Genomic DNA, 12,343 nt, shown 5'->3' with positions numbered 1-12,343 from the left:
AAAAGAAAAACGTGTTTTCACTAGTGCCATTAAAAAAATGTTCCACTAGTGACTTTTGGACTGTTACACAAAACACCAATGAACATCAGCGATGTCCGACTACAGATGGGAGATTAGTTATTTGATACTTATTTGATTCTTAAATGTGATTATGGTCCATCTGTGAAATATTTTAATAAGATTGGCTCTAGAATGAACACATGGTGAAACTGCCCTTTAATTTAAATAGATAAAGCTGTTATTACAGGCTGCTTACATAAAGTGGAGCTATAACCTAGTTAGTGATGTTACATGCTTGTTTTCTAACTGAATCTACCGTTCAGGAAAATGAATGTAGTTATATTATCTAAATGGAGGATGATGCTAAAACAAAACCTGTCGCACAGGTCGGACGTTATGCCACTTTAAGCTTGTAGTTTGTTCACAAACTTTCTCTCATAGAAAATGCACTGTTTCAGCAAGAAGCGAATGTATGTAGCAAATATCTACATTTAATTGGGTCTTTTTTCGACGGTACCGTTGTGTATTTGAAATAGTGGTGCTACATTTCAGAGGGATGAATATGTTTCCCTGCTTGTTAGCCAGCCTCATTAGAAACTTAAAACAGGAGAGAAAAAGGAAACTTTAATAGAGAAAGTCAGCTGAAGTTCTCTTTTGTTTTAAAACATGCAGCTATTGAAATATGTATAGATGTTCTTAAGTGTTCTTAAATTCATTGCCAAGTAGTTTGATAAAATATCCTTTTTGCTATTCTGTACAATTGACCTATGGCTAAGCCACGCCCCCTCCACTCACTCGGACAAACAGTCAACATTCGGTCACAGTAGGAGACATTTCACAGTAGGCAATTGATGATTTTTGGAGACAGAAAGATTATATATCATCTCAAAGTCACCAAAGGGGCCTTAACTATGCATTGGAGGGTTATATTAATAATTTTATTATTGAGAAGGTCGATAAGCTTCAGCTCCAGACAAAGATTTACAGTTCACAGTGTAAACGTTATAGTTTGGTGCTATTTCGCTTCAAACGCTCGCTTTATACGCGTGTCCTATTCGCTTTGGACGCGCGAATGGATTCAAAATGTTCAAGCGTCGAACTAGACGCGATACGCGCGAATTTGATGCTCTATTCGCGTTTGGTGTGAACGCAGCATAATGAACAGGCTGTGATGTCAAGATTGCAATGCTGGAATGTGTGTGTGTGTCAGAGAGAGAGAGGCGCGGGCGCGATCGAACAGTGGAAACATAAAATACTCCATCATTTTGTTCATACAGGACATCATTAAAACTGCAAAGTGTTTAGCCTACTTATATTTGTGTAAAACACAACATTGTGCTTTTGTCAAACTGTAAACTCTTGTCAAACTGTAACCTACAACTGTCACCCAACCAAAATCACACACACACACACACACACACACACGCTGTTTAAAAGCAAAAATGACAAGAAAAAACATATAAAAACAAATGAAAACTGACTAACTGCAATGCATTTCAATGGACGTGGAAGCAGAGAATGTCCGAGTGTATTGGGTTAGCTATGCACACTGTGATTGGCTCATCGCGTTTGGGGGCGTGGCTTAGCCATAGGTCATATTATTATAGGTCTTTAAAGGAATAGTTCACCCAAAAGGAAAATTTGCTCTAATACCGTTCAAAGATATTTTGACCAATGTTTCAGTGTTTCTTTTTTTTTTGCCCATATATGTCAAAAGATCGAGGAAAATTCGATTTCTCATGTCATGACCCCTTTAACTTGTTCATAGAGCTTAAAATTGAACATTTTATTTAATAATTCCCAGTCAGTAAAGACATCAGATCATTCTGGGCTCTGTATAACAGGAGCAGTAGCACTTATTCTCATCTTCGGCAGAGCTGTGAAACAATTCAGAGAATTGTGGTATAGCTACTTTAAGTAATTACCAAAGTCCTGATGTCATTGTTATGATAATGTTCAAGAAATACTGATATTTACGGTATAACGTGAAATATACTTGTATGTATGATGAGGGTAGTGTCCCTAAAACAGATTGGAGGAACAGGGTAGTGCTTTTGGTAGAGTTTGATGCAGTGTTTATCAATAAATGTATTTGGGTCGACCCTTCATTTGACTTTGACTTCAAAATTGATAATGTTTTTTTTAAATACTAGTAAGTAGTGTGTCAGATGCAGGGTAGATCTTACCCACAGCACCTTAAGTCTTCATATGAAAACCGTCTGTTTTGGGGGGGAAAAGCCAAATGAGGGCATTTGCTAACATTTCAGCTCAGGCTTACTTGTTCTGTTCAGTTTAGGCTCCGATGTTTTTCACATATTATTGTACCAGTTGCATGTGACCAGCTAAATAGGACCTCTCAGCTTTGTGTGTGAGGCTTTTACCTTAAAAATATACAAAAAAACGAACAAAAATAAACTTGGATTTCGAGATCAGAAGATGAAAGTATAAAAACAGCTAGTTATAATTCTTGTTTTAAAGGTGCACTCTGTAATATTGACTGCTAGTGGTTGAACTGGGTACTGCAAATATTGGAGAGGGTTGTTTCTCCCGCCCCGTCCTTCTCAGACTCCACGCTCACATGGGTTGCCAGATTGAGGACACGCAACAAAAACGTGCATAATTGACAATGGGAAGCGACGAGCCTTACAGTTAGGGCTGGGCGATAAAACGATAACGATAATTATCGCGATATAATTTTTCTCGATAAAACGATATCAGGAGTTCGATAAATGTTCGATAACGTTTATGCGCCAAAAGCGGAACGAAACTCATTTGAACCGCGCGCCACACGGACCATTAATCCGCTCGGCTCAAAGTCCAAACGGCGGCGCAGCGCGAGCTCACCAGAGCAGATGCGTTTACTCTGATCGCTCTCGTCACGAGATCCAGTGAGAAGCGCTTGAATTCAGCGAAGAACACATATCTCAGTGATTTAAACCAGTTTAAAGGCAGATGAAACTGCGCTGACAAACAGGAGAAACACTGTGCGCAGAAGGCTTTCCGTCAACAAATTCCCATCATTTACCATGGATTTACTGTAACGTTAGCCTAGTAATATTAACTGCACCATGAAATGTGGGATATACATATTGAATTGTATTATATTATTAATGTAGACAATGTATTAAAGGACTGATGGAATATAATTACAGTATTTAATAATGTATTTAGGCTACTGTTTTTCATACAAATACCATAGAAACCATAAAGTTACATTTTGCCATGAGTGTGGTTATCATGATCTAAATGCATGATACTGGATGACCAATGGCTAAGTTTAATAAAACTCAAACAGTCAGAATATTACATTTTACCAAATAAAAATTAGCACATGCAGAAACTAAGAAATTAATTTTTATATTTTAATATTTATTTTGTTAAGGAAAAATGACAAATGTTTGAATGTTCTGCCTCAGATTTGTGAAAGTGTTCACAAGTGTTTGTCCTGATATGTTCTGACAATAAAGAGTAGTTTAAAACCACAATTAACGCTCTTGTTTCTACAACTTTCACTTAGGAGCAAAAATCTGCCTTTAAACTTGAAAGAAATAAAAATTTGACTTTTATCGTGATAATTATCGATATCAACTAATATAAAAAAAATTTGCGCGATGTTTTTTTTTTGCCCATATCGCCCAGCCCTACTTACAGTATAAGTTGATCAGCTAATGTATATGTTTGCAATGTTTTTATTGCGAAGGCTTTTTAGGTCGGGTAGAATTTGCGACCTCTGACCCAGTTCGTTTGCTGGCTTCCATCGCTGTGTTTTCCGGCAACTGGCAACCCGGAGTGTCGAAATACTATTGGGTGAATTGGCAGTGGGCGGGATCACACAGACCAAAACAAAAAACCTACATTCTGAGTCTGACACAGGACGCACATTTCAAAGTAGAATAACTGGCTGTAGGATTGTTTCTCAAAGAAACAAGTATTTGAACTTAGCATGTTTCCTACATCTCTGCAAACATTATGGTATTTTTACGCTTTAGTACAGTCCAAAAAATGACATAGAGCGCCTTTAACCTCTGTTTGTGATGTTTTGTTCAGTGGTGGCAATGTCATCCACTCCATTGCGTGTTCAGTTCTGACACTGTGATTAGACTCTGATTTTGTCTTTTGTGCTTCCTTCAAGTTTCTGTATTACTTGATATTTTGTGTTCACTTAGAAGGAGATCTGAAGTGCTGTAGTGCTGTGCGAGCATGAGATCATTCACATCCATCGGTATTTTATTGTGAGTGAGCATGCTATAATGCTTTATCCAGTGGCTTGTGCAATATGTGACAATACTTTCATGATGGGAGGAAAAGAAACGGTATACTGTACAGAAAACATTGGAGACTAGACATAATAGGGCTCGACCAAATTCACTTTCTCTTATTTTTTTTCTTTTCTAAATGATCTGCATTATAGATGTGATCTGAGACAGTGTTTCCTACAATGTATTAAATTGTCTTATTATTAGTCCCAACTCCCACAACACTGGTTCAAACCATTATTTTTAAAAGTTAACCATTTTTGGACTGACTGAAAACATTAATAAGGATGATGCTTGCTAAAAATAAGATTAGTATAGCATTAGTTGCTTATCTACCGTATTTCAATACTTTCAATACAATAACAATGTCAGTTATGTCAATATTTTGTCAATATCAGGTTCAAATTTCACAGTATACAGTGTGGGTGGCCATTCAAATTCAGTCATAAGTGGCTTTTTTTGTCAGTATCAGGTTGATTAGGTCATTTAGCCGTTGTTTCACCCAAAAAATTGTATACCGATGCATCCCTAATATTAATACCATTAATTAATTTTTTTTCTGTGAATTAGGTTGGGCTCTAGAAGTGTAGGTATGCCATTAAAGATGACAATCAGAAGTAGAACAAAGCTAAAATGTTTTAAAAAATGTTTTTTTTTGGTTCTATTGTTTGATGTTTCTTGATAATAATGTGTATAATTTGAGCTGATATTTTAATGTTTTCTCTAGACTTATCTTAATGTTTGTGCCTTTCTCTCGGAACATTGTTGTCTGTATTACACGTGTGATACTGTGAGATCTGAAGTCTCGCGCTATCTTTGCTGCTGTACGTGATATTCTGAATAATAAATGTGACTAGAATTGATCATTAAAGACTGATTTGTTAACGCTATGTCTGTCATCCATCTCTTGTGGTCACTCGTTTGACGAGACGCACTTTTTTACTGTTTTTTTTTTCTTCTTATGATGAATTTAAATTCATAACATCTCATCTTTACATGTCTTCAAAAATGTTTAATTCACTTCTTATTCGTCACTGCAATACAGTGGATGAGCACTAGAGGGCATCCTCAATTTTATTTTCAGTCCATCAATGCAAAACTGATTTTAGGATCTCTGTGAAGAGCTTCTTGTTCTTGTGCAATTATGAAAAACTCTGAATTAGAAGTTAAAGGCCAGTAGGATCAAACTGGCTGCATCCTTAAACAGCAATGTATGAAATGGTTTTATTATTCAACACACACTCTTCTATCTCATGTGACATTTAAAAATGTGTTTTTTCAGTCCAACTTTGGATGTAGAGTAATCCTCGTGCATTCCAGGGGTGACGACAGAAATGACTTAAAGTAGCTAATGACCATAATTGGCTAACGATTGTTTTGGAAAACGCACCCCAAGACATGAATGTTTCTGAACATGTTAAGTTCAGCGACTGGTAGCACCATTTTCTTTGCAAATTATCTGATGATATTTTTTCTTTGTAAATCATGAGAAGACGATAAATTGTTCTCCACCTACAGATCTCGAAGATCTATGTTACACTTCATTCGAGAAATCATGTTAAAACTCTAGAACCTTTTCTGTATGTGATATGTTGGACATTATGACTTGTTTTGTAAATTAAGCCACCAATTCTACATTAAAACATTTTTTTTGGGTCATTTACTCGCGTGTCATTCCAAACCTGTGTGATTTTCTTTCTTCTGTGAAACATAAAATGAGATGTTTAAAAGAATGTTCATGCTGCTCTGTTCCATACGATGAAAGTGACTTGGGCCAAACGCTGTAAAGCTCTATGAATATATTTGCTACAACGCTAAAAAAATGGGTTAGGATTTACTAAAATTGCTAGTGAATTTCACAAACCGTTACAAAGAAATGGCAAAAAATACATTGAATTAAACATGAAATTTTTAAATAGAAAGACTGAAATTCTTGTACAATTATTTGTCCTATTTACAACTTCAAAAGTGAACTTGTGCACTATACTAAGTGCCAGATTTACTAAACAGGGCAAATTATCCATACCCATAAAAGCGGCGATGGGAGTAGGAAGTTCTGCATGTGATCTACTGACGACACACACATTAAAGAACACAGACGCAGATCATTTGCATGAAGACCAACGCAATCTAATTGTAAATTGACGAGTGCAAACCTTAGTAAATCAGCTTGTATGATTCATTTAAATACTCTCCTCCCATAGATTTTGTGTCTGAAAGTACAATTTACAAATGCATGTGCAATTATTTCAGCAGCAAAATCACCATGTCCACGTCTTTTCAGCACAAATTGTTCACTGCGTGTCTTTAGTAAATCCTGACAGTCGTTTTTTTTAAAGTCAAAAGAGGTGGTGCAAGCTGTTAGTAAATCTGGCCCTAAGTCTTCAGAGGCAATGCGATAGCTTTCTGTGAGGCACAGAATGATTCTTGTCATTTTCATTGAACATCCTGCCAAACTTTTTATTTTGTGTACAGCGGAAGAAGAAAAAAACGTGTGGGTTTGTAATGACGTGAGGGTGAGTAAATAAAATTTTCATTTTGGTGCGAACTATTCCTCCAAGTGAGATGTTAGGGAAAATAAACCTCCAGAACATGAACCAGATAGCGTATATGGCCAAACGGCGAAGACCGCTCTGCTACATTAAACAAAGCTGTCATCTAGGAACAGAGACCAGAGAATGAAAAAAGAGTAAAGCTTGTAGTAAAGAGCTTTACTGGTACTACTTGAATTGAGAAGATGGTTCATATTAACATGAAGATCAAAGAATCGCTTGGTAGTGTTTTTGATTGGTTCGCTCTCATTGTTGTCTTTGAAGGACTTTAATGGCTGCAGCCTCTAAGGCTCGTACCGACGTCACTCACTACATTTAGTATGCTGAGGTCACGATCTCTCCAATTTACATTTTTCAGAAGGTTTTTGTCTGACGGAGGCCATTCATGACTATTTCATTCTTTGAAACAAAGCAACACGTATGCAGCAGACGCAACCTTGCCATCAGGCCTTCCCGCTCTCTAACGTCTCTCCAGCGCTGGAAATATTAACGCTGGTCCTAAAGCTCTTGTTTGATCATAATTCTTGTTTTTCTTTTTCCAGTGATATTCCTCTGAGCTTTTCTCTTTTGTAATGTCTCTCAGCCATCTCTCTTTCTACAGTCTTTCTTCAAATCTCACTCTCTCTCTCCTCCCCCATCCGGAGAGGACACGCCCCTTACTGCTGATTGGCTACAGGTGTGTTGTGCTGCTCTGTCTTTATCCACTTTCAACAGCTTTTCTCAGAAATCGCGTACTGCACCTTTTAAAGGGATAGTTCACATAAAAAAATGTAATTCTGTATTAATTTATTTACCCTCATGTCGTTCAACCCCTGAAGCTCAATCGTGCTGCGTAACACGAGAATGAACCTCATTGGTTCTCACACGTCAAGTGAACATGCTTGAGCTTCTGTTTACCACATCTGATGTGGGAGTTGATGAATGTTTATATGTAAATAAAAGCCTAAATTCAATCTATTCATCATATAAAGTGGTCGAGTCTCTTCAGAAAATTTGGACTAAAATACATATTCATATGGATATACTTTTACAATCACTTTTTGAAGCGTCAAAGTGGTAGTTGCGTAGCTGTCAGCTGAGGGACAGAAAGCCCATAGATTTCATCAAAAAGATCTTCATTTGTGATCTGAAGATGAACGAAAGCCTTATGGGTTTGGTGAGTGACAGTATTTTCATTTTTGGTTGAACTAACCCTTTAAGGCCCATTTATGAACCGATTTGCATTGTTTTTCTTTCCTTAAAGATAGACTCATGATTGAAATAAGTTTTACCAAACACAAAATATGTTTAGAATCCTGTACACCATACAAAATAAATGTTTTGTTTTACAGTGAGTGGGTCTCCTCGTGAGGGCAGACATGTTGAGATCACATGTCTAGCCAAAAAACCACTCTATTTATCTCAGTAATCCCTCTGTTATTATTAAATTAACCATGGCTGGCTGTGAATAAATAAGCACATTTCTACAGTGACATTGTAACTGAAGACTATCTTGACGCTATTGTGTGATGTTACATACACACTAGAGGTGTGCTAAACAAAACTGGGGAAAAAAAAATCACGACACCAATAACGATTAGTTATTTTAATCTTCTGTTACTCTTTACTGTTTTACAAGTTTCACGAAGAAAACTATTTCTAGGTTCTCAAGCCTTCTGGCCTGGGGTCACATACCCCTCGTTGGGATTACAGCTGTTTTGGTTAGCGGTCATTTCTATAAAAAGATAAACAAACTGACTGAGACGCCTCTACTTGTTTGAGTTGGCTATGAAGCAAGTTTACAAGCCACATTATTAGAAGGAGAGAGAAATAGTGAATAAGCAGACTAATATTATTAGACTTGTTTGCGTAGCTAAATGTGTTACTCGGTCATGATATGTATCATAACAACGAGGAGGACTAGAGAGTTTATGCATTTATTAATGTCTGGTGTGAATTCAGATGACGTAGAGCATCCCCATGATATCATCAAAAATGTTTCTTCACAGTCATATTGTGATTCACACGCTATGTCGTTTTACAAGCTCAGAAGACTGGAGTAGGCGGTGGTGTTGCATCCTGTTCCATAGCGTTAGCTTTTTATAGAAACTCTGTTTTTAAGTGTATGCCAACAAATGATCAGGCAAAGTATTTGGGAATAACAACATGACCACAGATGACTAAACTGTCATGTCTCTTTCCCTATAAATATATATTTTAAAACAATGTCATACAAACATGTTTGTGCGTCATGATTGGTTGGGAAACAGCCAGAATGTCAACGGTCTGTTTCTGCACTGATAATGAGATCATTGTACTATCATTTGTTGTTGCAGTCAATCATTCATTGATTTCTTGCATAATTTTGGAATTTTATTTGAGGAACATCGAAACATCAAGATTAAATTGCGTCAGTGTGGATTTCATTATAAGAAAAACAGCTCATTGCGCTGACATATTTCCATTATAGACTGTGTATATAGTGATATATTGGTGTATAGTGTTCAGAGGGATAGTTATTTCTGGATAGTACTCTTCACAGTGACAATTTATTGTATGCAAATATAGGCATATATAGGTCTCCCTTTGTCAATTTATTATTGAGACCCTAGAAAATATGGAACCTAAAAGGATAGAAATTATTTTATCAGCTAATTAATTATGTTAATTCTATTTCTCACGCTCAAGTCATTCCAAACCTATGACTTTCTTTCTTCTATGGAAGATAAAAGGAGATATTTTGAAGAACGATGGAACCAGACAGCATTGGAGCCCGTTGTGTTTTATGTCATACCGTTCAGTTTTTATTTTCTTTGCTCTAATGTTTGAGCCAGAAAGCAAAAAGTCTGTATCAAAGTCTGGACGAAAGAGGGAATTTGTGAATTCCAGGTATTTTGATAGTACAATCATACTTGAAAAATAAAACCAATAAACAAGTTATTCATGATGTAACTTGCACTTGATATAGAACAAGCTAATATAAACAATTTTTTAACTGAACGGTACTTCCCTCCCCGTCTCTCGCACGCTCGCTTACACGCACACACACATGACGTCAGTTCCCCTCAAGTTCACACAGGTGTCAGTACTGTAACCACGTGTAATTAATCACATGTTTGATGACCAAAAAGTGTCTAAATATTTTTGTCCTAAGTTTGAACTTACATCTATAGCATTCCTTGGTATTTCTATAGGTTAGCGTATTACAAACTTCTTAATTCTGTTGGATAGCCTATGCCTGTGCTCTCTTTCTTTAAAATAATTTTCATTTGGTTTGATATATTAATGGAATGGAATGATATTTATACTTTTATGTGTCAAAATACTCTTTGGGGGTCACACAGTAAACCCACACTTGCGGCATTTTCAAAGCGTGAGAGGTGGTAAAGGACCGAAGTGTCATTGCCCCCTGAAGAGCAAGTGTTATGGGAGTTGTAGTAACCGGTTTAAGTATAATGTCTCTTATAACGTCCATATAGGTCTTTACAAAGATATTTTTATTCGTGACAGACCAGATTTGCTTAAAGTTTACAGCTATAAAAAGCACAAGTTTCTAAAATGATTCGTTTAGCATTATCTCCTCAACTACACAATAGTAAAACACTACATTTCCCACAATTCTCTGCGCGACGTATAGCAGTGTTGACATTGCGTACGTGTGAACCTGATGCCTCTATATGGAGTAGTCATGGCCAGGAATGGCTTGATCCTAACGGTATTCCCGGAGGTCCCCTTAAGCTTTTACACACTGACGGCCCAAATAAGAAGGTAATCTCTGAATTACGAGTTGTAGCGCGTGAAGTTGCAAGGCAAGTTGACGCTGGACACTTGCGTTATGATGCCACGAGACAATATGACTTCCACTGTCCAGAAAATCGCCAGACAGGCCCTTACGACTTTCCGAAACCCCTCAATTGTCGGAGAACACAACAAAGTGTTCATGGAAAATCAGAGCAAGCTGAAAAACCTTTTAGCGGAGGTCAGGGCGGCCGATTTGAAGATTGTACCGCGGAGCGTCGAGAGCGCGTCGATGATGCCGCCTCAGCGTCTCGCGCCTCCCGTCACATACATGCACATCTACGAGACCGACGCCTTCAGCATGGGGGTGTTTTTATTAAAGACTGGTGCTTCTATACCCCTGCATGATCACCCGGGAATGTACGGCTTGCTGAAGGTGATCTACGGAAAGGTACGAATCAGCTGTTTCGACAGGCTGGATAAACCCAGAGAGGGAACCAGCGGTGTGCAGTTCAACCCTCCACTGATGCCCTTCCAGAGGAGCTCTTTACGGCCTTCAGTGCTGAGGTCTGTAGGGGAATACACGGAGGACAGCGGCCCGTGTGTGCTGTCGCCACAAAAGGACAATATCCATCAGATAGACGCTGTTGACGGACCCACCGCTTTCCTTGACATCTTAGCGCCGCCATACGAGCCGGACGAAGGGAGAGACTGCCACTATTATAAAGTTTTACATGCTCATTCAGAGGCTGCAGATAGAAACAGTGAAGCCCAGGAACAGGGTGATCTGTGGCTTATGGAAATACCACAGCCTAGTGAATTCTGGTGTGGTGGAGAACCTTACCCAGGGCCTAAAGTGTCCCTCTGAAGCACTACTGGGTTCTGGTTGATTCTAGAGACTGTATGTTCTTGTACTTGAAGGGGTAGTTCACCTGAAAATGAACATTTTGTCATATACTTACACAGCCTCGTGTTCCAAACCTGTGAGTTTCTTTCTTCAACACAAAAGATGATATTTTGAGTTGAAGAAAGAAGCTCATACAGGTTTGGAACAACATGAGAGTGAGTAAATAATGACAACATTTTCATTTTTGGGTGAACCGTCCCTTTAATACGTCAGAATGGGTACTTTATCAAGAGTATGGTTATTTGAAATACCTGTGTCATTTCACAGTTGCTGTCTTTAGTTATCTTTTGGCTTTTATTTTTGTGCAGATTTATCTAAAGATCAAGTCTCTGTTCTTTACTGGTCTGTTGCCTGGAGTCACTTTGTACAGCATGTGATAAATATTTAAATATTTGCAGCAGATGTGAGATTTGGTTTAACAAAGGCTTCACAATAGTTTGAACAAAGCAGGAATCTGACCATCTTGTTTCCATTGCCGGATATTGCTTTAACGCATTATGCTATCAGAACTGCAATCTGGCTCTGAAATGTTTAGCAACACTCACTTGGCACTGGATACTATTTTGAACACTCCTGGTTATTATGACAGAAAAGCACTTAGCCAAGATGCAAGTTTAAAAAAAAAATGATTGTAACATTGATTTTACACAAGAAACTAAAGTTCTGTTTCTCCTCCAATAAACTTAAACTAATAAAAGGATGCAATGGTAACTGGTCTTGTTGATTATTTAAATACATTTTAGATAATTTCGAATTTTTTAGTTTTTTAATTTATTAGATCAAAAATGCATTTCATTTTATAATCTATTTTAATCTATTTTAAAATGTAATTTATTCCTGTGATGCAAAGCTGAATTTTAAGCATCATTACTCCAGTCTTCAGTGTCACATGATCCTTCAGAAATCATTCT

General features: G+C 37.5%; 1 protein-coding gene across 1 annotated transcript; it reads left to right on the top strand.

Annotated features, from left to right (window-relative positions):
* The first annotated feature begins 10,426 nt into the window (after positions 1–10,426).
* adob (2-aminoethanethiol (cysteamine) dioxygenase b) lies at positions 10,427–12,135 on the top strand. Its single transcript, XM_084393829.1, has one exon. The coding sequence runs from the start codon at positions 10,623–10,625 to the stop codon at positions 11,391–11,393; it is 771 nt and encodes a 256-aa protein (XP_084249955.1). The 5' UTR covers positions 10,427–10,622; the 3' UTR covers positions 11,394–12,135.
* The last annotated feature ends 208 nt before the right edge of the window (positions 12,136–12,343 follow it).

This window comes from Rutilus rutilus, assembly GCF_951802725.1.
Source record: "Rutilus rutilus genome assembly, chromosome: 21".
NCBI lineage: Eukaryota > Metazoa > Chordata > Actinopteri > Cypriniformes > Leuciscidae > Rutilus > Rutilus rutilus.
The sequence above is the reverse complement of the archived record's forward strand: the minus strand, read 5'-3'. Positions and strand labels throughout refer to the sequence as shown.